This window comes from Gymnodraco acuticeps, unplaced genomic scaffold, assembly GCF_902827175.1.
Source record: "Gymnodraco acuticeps unplaced genomic scaffold, fGymAcu1.1, whole genome shotgun sequence".
Taxonomy (NCBI): Eukaryota; Metazoa; Chordata; class Actinopteri; order Perciformes; family Bathydraconidae; genus Gymnodraco; species Gymnodraco acuticeps.
This window is the reverse complement of record NW_022991519.1, coordinates 216,935-234,387: the sequence shown is the minus strand read 5'-3', so window position 1 is coordinate 234,387 and position 17,453 is coordinate 216,935. Positions and strand designations below refer to the sequence as shown.

Sequence of the window (17,453 nt, the reverse complement as noted above, 5' to 3'; positions counted from 1 at the left end):
CTTACTTAGAAAATAATGATGATGTAAACAAGTAAACTTGTACACGTTTAATAAATACATCTCAAAGTTGACGTGATAAATACATGGTTTTATGTCATTTTATTCTGAAAGACTTCACATGTAGTAAATGAGAACATTATATTGATATTCCATTTGTTACTGTACAAGTTGTATACAGTATACAAAGATGTATATGATCATGCACCGTTAAATTATAACAAATAATATATACTGAAAAATGGCAGACAACTTTATATGACTGTAAAGGTCAATCTACCACTGGACACTGATAGCAAAATACGATGACAACAAATCTAAACTGGGTAAGGTTTATTTCCTGCAAACTGTATTTAGATGTATATGCAACATACTTGTATTCAACAACAGAACATATTGTACATGTGTGTCATCATTATTCGTACAGACTGTCCTTTTAAGATGTGTCAGCTATGATCAGAGTATAGATCCTGCCCAGTGTGATTCACACTCTCAGAGACAATCCCAACATTTGGAGACACAGTGCGGTAGTTAGGAGAGATTAGTCCTGTAAATTAGATCCCTTCATGCACCAACATCCCTCTCTTTGAATTGGGATTACTCACAATGGTGATGCCCTAATGATGACTTGTGTCCTCAGTCCTCACTTTTTAGGCTAATACCCACAGAGAGTGTCTGTCCTCAAGTGTTAGTGTGAGGAAGAGGATAACAAATGAATGTTATTAGCGGAGGAGAGATAGAGCAGGGCAGATTAGCAGTAATGCCAGGTCCTTTCAGCATGTGATTATAAAACTCCTGCAAGCAGAGTTCCCGTTACAATATTTGTTCGCCGGTCAACGTGTCCGTTAAAGTTTAAATCTTCCGGACAAAATTTGAAAAGTGCCGGTCAAAGGTCTTCTTAGTTATTTATTGAGCTTGAAAACAAATTGATATGATTAAACAAACTAATTATAGTAGATTAACTATTCAAAAGTGTACAGTAATTTACAATAACACGGGAATAATAAACGTAGCGCTCTCTCCCTCTCCTGACAGCCCGTCAGTATCATGCAGCTCGCGGATCAGTAACGGCCCGTCCACACCAGTGTTGCCAACTCCATAGTAAGGAAAGTAGCTATTGGCTGTCCGAAAAGTCACCAGAAGTCGCTAAATGACGTCATCGCCTAATTTGCATAACATGTAATGGCGGCTGTAGGCAAAAAACGTTCCCAACCCTTCAAGGATCAAAACTTGAAACCACCGGAGTTAAATCCAGACGACAGTAGATCAGAAATGTCTTTGCCTTTTGAGTATGTTTTGGGGTTTTAACATGACAGTTTGGCATATAAATCCCCCTTACAATAAAGGCAGTATGCCCGTGTGTCATCTCCAATAAATGGCTTCAACCATCCTTTATACTCAGGGTTTGATTCCCACTCCTTTCTGTATTTTTGAGAATACAATTTAGACTGTGCCATGATGTTTAGCTTGTCACAGAGAGGCACACACACAGTGGACGAGGTGATTGAGTGACTGAGGCTGTGTGAGGCAAAGCAAAGCAAAGGCAGTTATTTATTATAGTGTGAAAGTGAGTGAAGAAACATTTACATTCAACATTTAAATCCCGCTCAAAACCAGGACGGCTTGGCAGTTGGCGCATGCGCAATTCATTTGCAGTCTCGACGCGGGGGAGTGTGGTTGTCTCCTCTCTGCTCTGACTGCAGCAGCAGCTCTGAGCGCCTGTGAGTACTATGGGAGGGAGGCGGGGCTCACGGCAGCACCCGCGGCTCGTTAACTGCAGAACAATGTGAGTCTCCAAACACCAGAAAAGTCGCTAATAACACCATTATAAATCGCTAGATTAATCGTTAGTCGCTTTTGACACAAATAAGTCGCCGGAGGGTTTGGAAATCCGCCAAATTTAACGAGAAAATCGCCAAGTTGGCAACACTGGTCCACACTACAGCGTCTGCAGCGTCTGCAGCGTCGACAGCTTCAATCTGCCCATTCACTTTGAATGGGGTGACGTCACGTTGCCGCTTTTTTTCGCCGAACTGAATTGTGGGTAGCAGAGCGGTCCGTCTCCGGCGACAGAAGTTGAACATTCAACTTCTGACGCCGGAGACGCCGGAGTAGCCAGCGCCAGCCAATCAAATCCCGTTTCGGAAAATCTGACAGCTCAAGCCGTAGCCAATCAAACCGCGTCTAAGCTGGGAGAGATATCCCGCCGTTCATTTCTATATTTCAAAAAAAGATGGAGGAGAAACTAATTATCGCCGTAGCAAATCACCCGGTTTTGTATGAGCAGACCCTCTTCACCTACCGGGATACAAACCGGAGGAACCAGGCATGGAGGGAGGTGGCAGAGACAGTGGGTGAAACTGGTAGGTTTTCGCCTGTTTGGGGAGTTTATATATATATATATATTGCTCGCATAAAATCCCCGGGGGTTTTTGCTTTGTATGTCGGGGGCGGGAGATTGGTTGTGTTGCTTGAATAACATCCCCAAGCTTCAGACACGCCCAGCTCCAAGCTTTTTTTGAAGCTGTAGTGTGGACGCTCCGTAATGAGTGACCCGACAGTAAAACTAAACATATCTATAGCTAGTTTAGGTAGTTTGAGAGGTAATTAAAATAGCTACGTGTGATATTCTAACCTGAAGTGTGTGTTTTGTCCGCTCACCGCTGCATGTGATTATGCAGAGCTGCGTGTCGACTTGTCAGCAGCAGCTGATCTCTCTCTCCCGTCAGATTAGACTTCACTCACATTTATGTCCATATCCAGGGCCGCCCCTGGCCAACTTGGGGCCCCAAGCGACATTGTGAGATGAGGCCCCCCCCAACCGACAGGAGTGAAACACATTTTTTTGGAAACAAAGTAGGCTACTTATATAAATATAATTCCTGTTTATTATTAGTATCAACACAGTTACTTTTGTACTTTTCAGTGAGGTAAATGGTAAATGTGCATGTACGTCTGCATTTCCTGCCAAATACTAGCCTCAAAAAGATTAAAATATAATGAATGCAAATAAACTACTTCTACTAATAATAATAATCATAATCAATTCAATAATATAAATACTATATTATTTTATTATAATATAGTTGTATAGTCAAGACAAAACATGCTTATGACATGCTCAAAAACTGATATTTCTTAAATCTGTATTCTAGTTCCCTCTGTCAGCAATGTATCAACAACTACACACACATTTCTATCAGTATTTCTGTGTTGTGGTTGACATGATGATGACTGTTAGGAGTTAAGGGGAGAGGCTGAGCATCACCATGAAATGTGCAAATTGACATAAAAGGGGAAAAAATGCTCCATGTTTTCTAGGCTGTAAACTTTAACTGTTATGTAAGCCAACTAGACAGACAGTGTATCACTCTTCCTCCTGTACATCAGCAGATAAAAGGCATCACATACTTGAATGAATGGTAAATAAAGAATGCTGGAAATAACTGCATCTCCATTAGCCTCTATGCTCTGCAGAGACTGCCTTCTTCATGTCGTGAATTGCAGCTGATGTTTTAATATGGCAATTGGCAATTTGACTTATACAACATTCGCAAGTTGTACATTTGACTCATACAATAACCCACCTTCGAGTGATGCTCTAGTTTCTTCATGTTTTGTTTTTATCCCCTCTTCCTTGTGCCGGACTGAAACTGTCTTTTCACCGACATCTCTTCACCTGCACTAGTGGCCGTATCAAAGCCGTGATTGGTCAGATGTCAATTCATCGCAACGGTGTCGGGTTACAGACGTGCTCCCCTTCTCACCTCTCACTCTTGCGGGGGGTGCGCGGAGAACTGAGCGGAGAACTGCGCACAGCAGCTGAGGCCCTCTGGGCGGGGCCCCCTGCGCAAGGCGGGGCCCCATGCAGCCTGCGTGATTGGCCTGTAGGGAGGGGCGGCCCTGTCCATATCGATCAGATACAGCTAGTTCTAGCTAATGATAGGACTACCTGCTTATTAAAAGACACCTAAACAATACGCGTCACTATGCAACCGGGTGAGGCCGCAAAGTATAGCGCAGCATTATGCATTTGTTTACATGCCCACCGGAACCCCGAGGCATTACCAACAGATCAATGCATAATCAACCCATGTATACAGGACATCTCTTTCTCCACATTAAGTGTTAGACATTAGAATTGACTATTCTTGTCTGTCACATACTCTTTTGTCTGTCACATAAGTAGCGCAAGTTGCGCAACTGATGCGGTATTGCGCTAAAGGGAAATTATTTTGACAGGAGAGATTTAGATTTGCCGGTCTTCAGCATATTTTACCGGTCATAGTCCGGTAATTTACCGGCTAACGGGAACTCTGCCTGCAAGACCTCAGTGGGAAAATGAAAGTGTAGCATATATTACCTGAGTCCTATAACCGATAACTTCCTCCAGAACTCATTTGAACGAAGAGGAGAGCTCAGTTTTCTATCTCGCTATGACCGTAATCAATCATTTATCATTTACAGAATCAAAGAGGGGATGGTTTGATTCTGTAGTAATTAGTCTAAGAAGCTTTAGCCACCAGAACAATTGGCAGATAGCTGATGCAGTGAAAACAGTCGGCCAAAACCTGCTCACAGTTGCTTTTCAGCAAAGAAATTATTCATCTTCCCAAAACCTTCCATCTCCATAGAGCACAAACGGATATGCTCTATGTAAAGCATGCTGGCTGCACTCTGGCCCTGCTTGAGCATTATTTTGGAGATCGATTCTTTCTTATTCTTTTTGTACTCATGCATATCTTACCAAGGACAGGAAGGAGCCCAATGTTCCTTTGTACTTCTTTCCAGGACTCGCATTTATAAGCTGGCATCCACACAGAAAATGCATTTACATCCTAGTGTGAATGCAGGCATACAAACAAATGCATGTGTTGAAAATCAGTTCATTCAGACAACTCGCATATAAAATGTTCATTCACAGCAGTGTATAGTTTGAGTTTGGCAACTACTCATCACTCATAGAATAATGTTTTACATTGAGCAGTGATGATAGTGGTGGGAGAGATGGCAAATATTGTAACTTAAAGGTCTCCGATATGCAATTGTTGACACATACTCTCTCCAGTACAGGTTAGCAAGTGTTAGCGATGCCAGCTAATGCAAACAAAGACCATATTACGTCCAAAACAGTCGGGCATTGTTTCTAATAGCAACTTTCTGATTGGGCCGTGGGTCCATATTTCTGATATTACGTCATATCGGACACAAATCTGGATCAGCTCCGCTGTAGCCCCGTTTTTAGAGATTTGGGTACGGAGGAAAAGAGAGAGGGTTTGCATTTTGCATAATAGGTCGCTTTAAATAGAGCGCTCGATTTCACAGAATTGGTTGGGTGGCAATACATGTCACGTGTACTGTATATGTATCATTGTTGCCCGAGTGGACTGCCTGAACTACCTTACAGGCTTCACTCCTTTTAAGTCAGTCTTTGGTGTTAACTTAATTTTTCTAGTATGAATACAATGACAGCAAAACAGGTTTATAATTGTGTCACTTGTAGCCCGTATGGCCGTTTACTAAACCCTCTGTTGGGAAAATACTGAATGTACTCTTCCAGTATCAGAGTAACATGATAACAAAGGTATCCCAACTGTAGCTGTGAACATGACAGGATGTGTGATTACCTAGAAGAGCATCAGGACTGTTTTAGGCATATGATAGCTATGTGATTAACATGATGATTCAGCCTCTAGGGAGATAGACATATGACAAGCATGCTCATTTCTGACGTGGAGCTAATCTGAACTAAACATTAAATACTGCTTTCTATTCCTCCATCTTGTGACTGTGTAACTCCCTCTCTTGGATATCAGCATGTGAAGGACACTTCAGGAACTAGTTGATGCTCTGTATGTGATGACTACTTCCATTCTGGAGAGGATCACAAATACATGGATCCTGAGATTGAAGCTCAAGCCGGTGACAAGTGATATTTTTCTAACACCCTCTGTCTAATTACATGTCTGAAAAAACTCATTTCCAGACAATATATGCTATATTTATTAAAGACAGGCTTTATACACCTATCATCCAGTACCCGGTGTAAATAGCATTGTTAGTAAATCAAGCTCACCTCCATTTGTTTGCTATATCTCAACTTCAAAACCCTGAATACAGAGATAGGATGCTTGAAGTATAGAGAGATCATATTATCTATCATGTCTTGTAAAAAATGACTCACATTTGTTTTTGTTAAAGGTAAAGATATGCACAAAGACCTAGATAATCTACAAGAAAAAGGAAATCCCCCAAAAGCACAATAGGGCCTCTTTAAATTACTAGGACAGAGCTCACAACTGCTACATTCAAACCGGCCATAAGGGGAACAAGAGACACAATTACAAACCTGTTTTGCTGTCATTTACCTTTTGAACATGTTATTGCCACACAGTAAATCTCTCTGAGTAAAATTGACTCAAATTGAAGAACATTTTACTCTAAAAATATAACATTTGGTCCCAACCTATATAGAGTAAAATGTACTCTTTGTTCAGAGTTGTATTTTTAGAGTTCATTTTACTCTATTATGTGCTTAGATTTTACTCGGCTTAATGGTTATTTACTCTATGTAGTGTATATTAAAAACAACTCTACTGCCATTTTACTCATAATAGAAGGTAATTTTACTCCAAATCGAACGTCATTTCACTCCAAATAGAAATCTTTTAAATGCATTTGTGGATGGTGTTTTACATTTACAAATCAAATATTTACACACAAATTATTTTTATGTTCACACAAATAATTATGAGACATATCTATGCCCATACAAATTGCTCGTGTTACCGCCCTTACATGCTAAACACTCTTGGCAAGGAGCATTGTCCACCTCGAGACGGGTAACATTTAACCACACCTTGGAGCGCTTCTCTCCGCCATCCACGCCGTGTGTTGCTGCATGTAGCAGCCGCGTGTGCGTAAAATGCCCCGCACACAGACGGGAGAGAGAGATCTCGTCTGGATTGGAAAGGTCGAAAATACACCGACCATAGACGCATTTTGTTTGTCTTTTTGCATGTTAGAAACGAGTTGGCGACACTAAGACTGCGAGATAATGTTTGTGTAGCAATAGTACATGACCTTTCTCTTTCTCAACTCGCTACTCGGAGGGAAGTCGCTGTCATATGCCCTGTGAACACTCCGATAATGCCTCTCCACGTTACCTTTCTTTGGCAGAGCGACGCTTGCTTTACAAATAAGGCAAATAACCTTTGAATGTGACATCACAAAAAAATATTCTCCCTCCCATTCTGGGTGGAAGTGGTATGTCTTTAGCTTCACTCATTTTGTTGTTTGTCTCTTGTTTGTCTCTTTAACTTAATTTGAGTTTTCCCGGCACTTTACTGATTTTGTATCGCTTTGCATTCTGGGTTAACAGACTGGAAAGCGATAGGTCGCTTTTTCTGTCAATCAAGTAAACTCCTGAATTAAGTGGCAGGGAGGCCAAGGGAGGAGGGATCAAAACCTGTTTTGTCTATTTTAACGGAGCTGGATTTTTTATTTTTTATGAATGACTCGCGATCTACCAGCATTGCCCCCGCGTCGACGTACTGGGCACCTCTGATCTACAGTGATAATATCCATTGAAGTTCACTGAGTGGATCGCAAGCTTTAAAGCTCTAATGAGAGGCGATGCTCTAACCTTGCAGATAGGCTGTTCTACCTGCAAAAGTACGTAGCAGGGGGGGCGAAATCTGCCCTTGAAGGTAGCTTCTACAGAAAAGATGAGGAGGCCTATGAACAAGCATGGGATAGGCTGAATGCCAGATACGGTTATTCCTTTGTTGTGCAGCGAGCCTTCAGAGAGAAAGTCAACGGATGGCCAAAGATTGGGGGAAAGGAATATATCAAGTTGAGAGAATGTACTGATTTCCTCCAACCATGCAGCAACGCTATGCCTCACGTTAAGGGCCTACAAGTTCTTAACGACTGTGAAGAGAATCAGAAGATGCTAACCAAACTGATTGGTTCACATCAAGGTGGAACCGTTATGTCACAGAACAGCTGGATTCAGGCAATGATTATCCAAGCTTCGCAGAGTTTGCCAGGTTCATATCAAAGGAGGCCCGTATAGCATGCAACCCAGTGTCATCACTGTATGCTCTGAAACCCTCAGCAGAAATACCTGTAAGAGAAGCAAAAGGGCCAAAATCAAACACATTTGTCACCGACGTGGGGGATTCAGACACACCTTGCATTGTGGCTAAATCCAACGTAGAAGAAACCAAGTCAGAAGGTGCAGAGGAAGTGAAGAAAGGGAGCATGCTAACACAAAACACAACTGAGTGTTTTTGCTGTGGATAAAATCATTCCATATTCAAATGCCAAAAGCTACTGGAATTGACTGTGGAGGAAAAGAGAAAATGCATACAAGAAAATAGGCTGTGTTTTGCATGGCTGAGAAAGGGACATGTCTCCAGAGACTGCAAGAACAGAGCCATGTGTGGCATATGCAAAAGGGGTCATCCGACTCCTTTGCATGAAGAGCGTTCCTCAGCGGACAAACCCTACACACACAACAGGTTTGAAGGAAATACATCCTCACTATCATGTTGTGTGAATGGAGGTGAAGGTGGGAGCACGTCAATGATCGTGCCAGTGTGGATTTCATCATCTAATTCTGAAACTCTGGTGTATGCTCTTTGGACACCCAAAGCAGTCACACCTTCGTAGAACAGGAGGTTTGTGAGAAGCTCCAAACAGAGATGGAGCCGGTAAAACTAAAAGTATCGACTATGATGGGAAAAGACTCAATTGTAAAGAGTCAGAGAGTTTGTGGACTCAAAGTCAGAGCGTTCACCTCAAATACATCCATTGATCTGCCTCCAGCTTATACAAGGGATTCCATTCCACTTGAACGTGCACACATTCCAACCTACAAGACAGCCATCAAATGGAAACACCTTGCAGATATAGCTCAAGAGATGCCTCCACTTATAGATTGCGGTGTTGGATTACTGATTGGCTATGACTGCTCCATAGCACTGGCCCCAAGTAAAATCATCACTGGTGGCGATTACGAGCGCTATGCCATTAAGACTGACCTTGGATGGAGCATCGTAAGAAGTGCATCGCAGCGTGTGAATTCTCAAGATGTGACTGGACTTTGTCAGGGAGGTGCCACCTGTAACGCCATCAGCGGTTATCAAGGTGCTGGAGTCCGATTTCGCGGACACCAGGCCAGGGGAAAAGGCATATCTCAAGGTGATATTCGCTTTCTGCAGATCTTAAAGGAAGGAATCCAGCAAAACGAACTGGGTCATCTAGAAATGCCTCCTACATTCAAAGCACGACCTCTTCTCCCAGACAACAAAAGGCTGGCTTTGATTCGACCAAAGCACCTTAAAAGGGAACTGGAAAGAGATCCTAAATTCAAGGCTGACTATGTGAAGTTTATGGATGGCGTCTTCAAAGATGGCGACGCAGAGAAAGCAGAAACACAACCAGAACCAGGACCGGATCTTGCAAATGGCCTTCTAGCTCCATTCATCCTTGAAGGAAAGAGGGTTCTGCGAGAGATGTGTGGAATCGGATAGGATGATCCACTGCCAAGCGCACTGAAGCTAAAGTGGGAGAGATGAATGATCTGGAAAATCTTGAGAAGATTCAGATCCCAGGACCTGACCTGCTGCCACCGAGCTGGAAGTTCCAGAGCTAGCTGAAGCTAAGCTAACATGCTCCCCATCTGCACGCTGCCGTCGCATTTTACGTTTCTAAGGTAAGCGGACATGAAACTATTCAGCAAAACTATAAATAATAATCTAAGTTATTGAGTTTTTAGCATAATACTTCAGAATCTTAAAACCCCTTAACGTTTGTATGCAATTGTACTAAATTCAACACTGGAATCAAGAAAATATTAATATGTTTGCATGACATTAGTTATTTATATTTTGATATCACTTAACTATACGTTTAATACATTTAAGTCAAGCTAAGGTACATGTGATGGTAGCTAGTTAGCGCTCTTACCTGTGAGGCCTCCTCCAAACAGCACAATAACCAGACTGTATCATTAAAACTAAGTACCAGTTATAGATCCTTGACTTTAGACAAACAATTCAAAAGACAAAATGTATTTAAAGACCAATCTTTATTTGAATGTGCCTCTTAACCTGAGATATTAGTTATACAGTAATAGTATTGACAATCTAAAAAAACTGAGCAACTCAACAGTCAACTTTATGTTTCTTATTGTCTAAAGCATTTATTATTTTCATTTGTCCCCTCTCATATTCAGTGTGGACGGATTGAGACAGTTGGTGTCCAGAGAGCTGCAGAGACTTCAGGGAGAAACCTCCGTGTGATGGACGTCCAGTCTGTTGGTTTGGAGAGGACAGAGGGTCTTTCCTCTGCGAAGAGGACTGAGGGTCTTTCCTCTGCGAGGAGGACCAGGCCTGATGGAGGAGCCCATGCTGGGCAAAGCTGATTCCAACTGCACAGGCCTAGTCTGTCACTTTATTTGACTAAATGTGTTTACTTATACATTTAATAGGTTTACACCTTCTGTCCATATGTGCTTTTTATTTAAAACATTTGATTAACTTTTGGTTCACATTTCAATAAATTGTATTTGTATTTGCTCTCCTTTTGTCCATTATTCTTACTGAAAATGTTAGATTACACATTCACATCTGACTGAAGATTGGCCCCATTTATTTATGACGTTGCAAAACAAGGTACATGTTGTGAAGCTCATAAAGTGAGGCAAATAGAAATAATCAGCTGATGGAGTGTAGATGTGGAAATTGCTGCATTCGATCAGCTGACTGTTTTTACAATAAAAGTAGTTTCTTAGTGAATGTCCTGTACTGGTCTTAAAATCTCATAACATCAGCTTTTAATGTTCCTCTTGGATGTTCTTCTTGACCCTCAGAGAAGGAGAAAATGTTGTGTCTTTCAGGCATGTCCTTTCCTAACAAAAATGACAGGAAACATAAAACATATTATTGCAGAACAAGTGTGTTATTTATGAAAGCAGTGTGTTTGTGTGTTTAGGGGCTGTAGATATAATTATTTTGTAATTGTAATGTTTGTTTGTTTTTTCAACAATGAGCTACAAAGACAATCAGATTATGAATGAACAGTATGAAGTTCATCAACATTGAAATATTATTATTATCAAAATAATATTTAACTGTTATCAAAACGTAGTGCAGCTGTAGAAGCTTGCTCTGTTGTCTCACTGAAAGAATAACTTTTACCACGTTTTTTACAGACAATATTGAGAGATAAATAGTAGCAGTTCTCACTATGTGTTAAATATCTTTGCCTTCAATACATTAAATTAGAAAGCTGACAAAGTCATATTGCTAGATATCTAAATTTAACTTTTTGCACGGAAAAAACCCTCAACTTAACTGATGTGTAGGTGATCTAGTATTTAGTATTGTTTAATGGAATGTATATCAGTGTATTCAAGTCAATACTTCATTCATTTAAACCAATATCTTTCTTGATTCGTTGTACTGTATGAAAAAAGAGTATCTGTACCTGTGCTGAAGTTCACTGCTGTGAGGAGTCCAGTTCTGTCTCTCACTCTCTGCTCCAGCCTGTCTGCATCACCTGGACACCTTAAACAAACAGATATATATATATATGTAAAGTACCATGTGTACAAACAATATAACTGATTCTCTTCTGTTGAACATGTTGGATTGTGTATTGTCCGAGTCAGGGGCCTTTTTATTTTACTGTAACTTTGGAAGTTGTCTTACCAATGCTTACTGTTTATTTGATACCCATTTGGTAATGCAATTAATAAAAACAACAAGGTTTGGGTTCGTTCTTCAGATGACTGTGACGTTAACGTGTAAGCTCGATAATGAACTCCAGCTCAACCAACCATATTGTAATATCTAAGTAATCATCTTGAAATATGACATTAATAATGTAATATACACACATCTTATTGTGAGGTTGATTTCACATACACTACTTCGACATTAGCTTGTCTACATACTTGAGCATAGCCAATTTAAATTAACCTTAGATGCATACAGTTCTACCTACATAATAAAATATCTCTAAGTTACAAGGATGTAACCTTATTTTATCAACCTCAAACAGAAGCCGTTTGTTCAACAGTATTATCCCACTTAACACTTGTCTATTTCGTTTGAACCTTTATATATACAGTCTATAATTTTAACTTGGAGGCTACGATTACAATCGTAAGCACCGATGTAGCTACCACTAGCTTACATGCTAACCCAAGCCTTATCATTCATTACGTAGCTGATTAAAATCATTAACACATAAATAAAGCACTCAAATTTCACTTACCGCATTCATGCACCGTCTGTTTTAACCGCAGAGCGAGTCACAATAGTCACAAACAACCACGGCCGGCTAAAAGTTGTGTTTCCTGAGCTGAGCAGGCAGAGTCCCTGTAGCTAGCTTCACGGAGCAGCTAGCAGAGAGACAAGAAGCTAACAGCGGCAGGCACTTGACAGAGCCGTCACTCAATGTGACCACGCCCTAATTTATGCACAAACTTTAAGACCTAATATTCTTTCACACACACATACGGGTTTTGGGCCGAGGGCGACACCGTACTTCCGGTATCCACCATTTCACACGAGGTGCAAGCAGAATATCATAGTCTATTGCCTTAATCAATATCTAGTCAACTCTAAAATACCACATATATCCATTGGCATGATAATATTATTGTGACAAGTGGGGTATTCACCTGGTGTTTCCAGAAGATAGACGTAGATGCTGCCAAAATCAACCGAAGGCCACTTTCGAGAGTCGTTTTTCCATACATCTGCAGGCAGTCTAGTCTGTAAGGGCAATCGGACAACCCACACAGCTCTAGTTTACGCTGGTAACGACCTGGAGCACACCCCTCAAGTCCAGAGATGTAATCCGAAGACATGCAGCGATTTCTTCGGTCGTTAATTCAGAAAAAAAACCTAGTGCGCTCTGCCTGGATACATTACCTAGCTGTTTATATTAGCACCTCCAGGATATTAGCACCTCCAGGAAAATGGCGTATTTCTATATAGATATATGGCACGCGTTGCATTGTGGGTAGCTCGTGACGTCACTGTGTGTGAAAGAATAAATAAAAGGGTCGCGTTAGAAAACAATTCACTCACAGATCCATAATCATGAAGGTGGAATCTAACTATATCGATAATACAAATGTATGGAGCCAGGGGTAGAAACATGTTTTTTTCTGCTGTAAAGTTGGGCATTTTAACATGTTGAGAAGGGTGCTATGTAAATATAGTTGTACTTACTTACTTACAATTCAGTGTTTGATTTTTCTATATCAATGTTAAACTATATTACTACAAATCAATTATATTATGTCTTCATAATAAGTTATGTTAATGAGTTTATTATGAGAACTTGTGCCTATACATTTCAGTTTCTTCTCATTCATTTACAACTTTTCTGGTAATTTAGCCCATCTCCACTTGCTTTACTTGAACTTCTTTTACCCTATAATATCCCCTTTGGCAAGGGCTTATCCTGTCTTTTTTTTATTGCAGATTTGATACAAATCAGCGATGGATAAAACAGGATTGGTGATTTTGCTGCTTCTTGGTTAGTAAATCCTTCAAACGTAAAGATTTGCATTCACTCAATTAACATGAGTAAATATGTTTTAGACTTAGCAAGAGGTTCCGCAGCATTAAGAGCAGAACAGTCAGATTCTGTAATAGCTTTTTCCCCCAAGCCATCAGACTGCTGAACATCAAGTAGACCAGTAACATATAGATTACATTACGCTGTGTAAAGCGCACATATTTTCTATAGTATGTCTATTTTATTTATATGTATAGTAAGTCTTTATATTTTAAACGCACACTTTATCTTTAATTTTATCAGCACCACGTCACTTTAAAGTATTTATTTATATGTACAATTTTAGCAAGTTTTTATATTGTCCTGTTCCTGTAAGCCAGTACAACGGAATTTCGTTGTAATAGTACACTCTGTGTCTTGTTGAAATGACAATAAAGTATGTCTAAGTCTAAGTGGATAAGACAGGATTGGTGATTTTGCTGCTTCTTGGTTAGTAAATCATTCAAACGTAAAGATTTGCATTGAGTAAATATGTGTTATAACAGTCATTGTACTAATTTCCTTTCAGCACTATCTACGCTGTCTTGGAGTGTTACGAGAAAATACACGTATTTTATGATGCAGAAAAACTGGCAGGAAGCTCAGAGTTACTGTAGGGAGAATTCTGGTGACCTGGCGACCTTTGAGTCTGAAGAGGAATGGGAAAGAGGGAAACAAGTATTTGAAATCACTCCAGGAGCATATGTATGGATAGGAATGTATTCTGACAATAGAGCCTGGAAGTGGTCCATTGACAACACATCTCTCTACGGGGAAGATGGCAACACTCAATTGGGAGTATGGTTTGATTTAGAAATAAAAAATCACATTGGCAAACAGATCTGTGTGGAAATAACCTCGGGCACCCTGCATATCCAGCCATGTGGTGAATTACTGCGCTCAGTGTGCTATGATGGTGAGTGTGCATGCTTTGAAATCATATTTGGTTTCTGAACTATTTAGAAACCAAATCATTAATGGTTGTGAGCAGGACCTGTGAACTCATACTTGTTGTTTCTTGTCATTGTAAAAGTTATTTCTTTTTTTGGTTGTTTTGTACAATTTTTTTTATTTGTTTAAAATGACGATTATCTAATCTTTTATTTTCAAGAAAAAGGTACACTAGAGGGGGACCAGAAAAGTTTTTTAAGATTCTTATTGCCCCTGTTGAACATGACAGAGACTATTTGAGAATGTATTTATGTTCATTTATTTTGTACCTTAAATTTTTTTTTTTTTTTTTGCATCTCTTTGTTAGAATTATTATTATTATTATAAAATGTTTCTGACATGTTCAATAAATTGACTTGTATAATATATTTCTAGTTGAGAATGTAAAGAACTGATGTTTGATTTCAGAGCCCAACAATACGTACATCCCAGTTACGGTTCCTATGACCTGGTCGTCAGCCCAGAGTTACTGCAGGGAGAAATACACGGACTTGACCAGCATGAAAACCCAGCAAGAGAAGGAGGAGATCCTGAAGGTGACGAATGAGTCCACCTGGTGGATCGGTTTGTCGGCACATCTCTGGAATTGGTCCGACCGGAGTAACGTTTCGATCATGAAATGGTTCGGTACTGAGCCTAATGGTGGTGATTCTCAACACTATTCTCAGATAGGTTGGGCTGATGCTTACTGTTCGGACAAAATGGGATTCATCTGTTCAGGTGAGCATTCAAATTTCAATCCAGCAAAAATAAATGTATTTCAAATGTAATCAAGGATGTATTTTTGTCAAAGCTTCACAAATGTTATCCCTATTCTGCAGTTACTGTGATAAAGCTGTTGAAGGTTGAACTGCAGTTTGAAGCATCCTTGGACCTGACTGATCCTTCAGTTCAGGAAGATGTTCGGAACGAAGTCAGTCTCAAAATCAATGCAGCAAAACTGTATATTGTGTTATTTTTATTACAAGCATTCTTCTTTCTTGTTGAATCCTGTTACCTAGACTACCCACAATGCAACCGCGTGAGTGAATCCTCAACACTTAAGTTTCTTCATGGCCGTATCCAAACTTTTATTGATATGAAGGTCATAAATGTTAAAGGTGGGGTAGGTAAGTTTGAGAAACCGGCTCGAGATACACTTTTTGTTATATTCCATGGAATGCTCTTAACATCCTGATAGCAATGAATATCTTAAATGCTTTGACAAAAAATCCATAAAGATACATCATCTGTGGAAGCCGTGGCGCTGTAAAAAGCACGACCAATCATCTGAGGCGGCCCGGCTAAAGTAACTGGATGGCCTACCTGCCTGTCAGCCTTCCATCTGTGCACAAACTTATCTCGTGCCCTCATTGGTCATGTGCGCGTTCCTGTGTGTTGGAGGAGGGGCTCTGTGAGGAAGTCTGAAGGAAGGGGCAGATTTTTCATATTTTCAAATTTTAGCGCACTCGAGCTGGTTTCTCCAAAATTACCTACCCCACCTTTCAGGTCCCCCATTGAGTGGTGCAGGAATGAATCCTAAAACCCACACAAGTCAGCATCATAGTGCCACTAGTTGGCAACAGATGAATGGGTCTTTTGAGAAGATGCCTCACATAAGGTCTGAGGTTAAAGCATGCTGAAGACATTTTCACATTTTGTTCTATGACTACATAAGTAATGAATTACTCCACTCATGAAGTTTAAAGTTTCTATGCGTCATGAAAACAGTGGTTTCTGGCAAGTAAATTACACAATTCAACTAATCGGGAACATTAGCAACATTAGCTATCTTTAGCTTAGCTATGTTGACGTGACACCATGCGACCATGATGTGGTTTGTTTATAGCTTTTTACTTTTGGCGATTGCATTTACGCTTCAAAAATCATAGAAGTGGTGTTTATATGTAAAGACCATATTACCATAGAGCTTATTTACTGCGATATTGCGAAATCCAATTGTAAAATCCAATAGCTTTTTGTAAAGGGAACTTTGGAGATGCTAAATGACGGTGTCACCGTAAAAAAAATATGTAATAACCGAACCTAGGGTTGCATAAATAGGTGTGTGAGACCATTCAACTCACACCAAATGCTTCGACCATCAGTTGTGGACCAACCATACAAAATCTAATTTGGCAACATTATGAACAATTTCTACAAGAGACTGGTGTTAACCATTTGTTTTATTCTGTCTTATAGATGGAGAAACATTTGAGGGTCAATGGAATCCATGAGGAGTTCACACTGAGATGGAGGAAACATCCAACTAGAAAAGTCTCTGAAAAGAAGGGTGAACCATGACTGTGAAAATGTTCCCCAGTCTCACGGCATTTCGTGTTATAGTCACGAAATGTAATCTATTGATTCGTGAATTTTTTTTTCATTTCACACAGAACAATTTTAAAAGCAATTTAAATAATAACAATTTAGAAAGAAACAAATATTTTCAATAATACAGATTTCAGTATTCTGACACAGAACGATTTTAGAAGCAATTGGTAGTATGTTTCGTGCCTGCACCAAATAATAATAAATTAGAAGGAAAAAAATATTACAAAAATACATATTTCAGTATTCTGAGGCTCTGAGCCCCATTTATTTTCCTCGTGGACAGCAAGAAAAGTCAGACATTATGCAATTTAAAAAGTAAGGGTTAGTAAGAAAATGTTTGTATGAACCACACAGCTTCCGGTCTTCCAAGACCCGACCGGACAAAAAGACGTGTTGCAGGCACGAAACATACTACCAATAGAAATACATTGATTTTAAAATCGTTCTGTGTGACACGAAAATCAATAGATTAAATAAATTTCGTGAATATAACACGAATTGCCGTGAGACTGGGTTGAATACAACCAACATAGTCTCTGCTAAACTGTGAAGCCTTTTTATTGAACCCTCTAAGGCCCCCGGTTGTAATTTTGTGAGCTACATTTCTT

General features: G+C 40.0%; 1 protein-coding gene across 1 annotated transcript; it reads left to right on the top strand.

The window, feature by feature from the left end:
- The first annotated feature begins 2,282 nt into the window (after nucleotides 1–2,282).
- LOC117533372 (secretory phospholipase A2 receptor-like) lies at nucleotides 2,283–16,948 on the top strand. Its single transcript, XM_034197067.1, has 6 exons — nucleotides 2,283–2,360; nucleotides 13,506–13,560; nucleotides 14,111–14,497; nucleotides 14,941–15,252; nucleotides 15,354–15,445; nucleotides 16,714–16,948. The coding sequence occupies exons 2-6, from the start codon at nucleotides 13,524–13,526 to the stop codon at nucleotides 16,813–16,815; spliced, it is 930 nt and encodes a 309-aa protein (XP_034052958.1). The 5' UTR covers nucleotides 2,283–2,360; nucleotides 13,506–13,523; the 3' UTR covers nucleotides 16,816–16,948.
- Nucleotides 16,949–17,453: the final 505 nt, after the last annotated feature.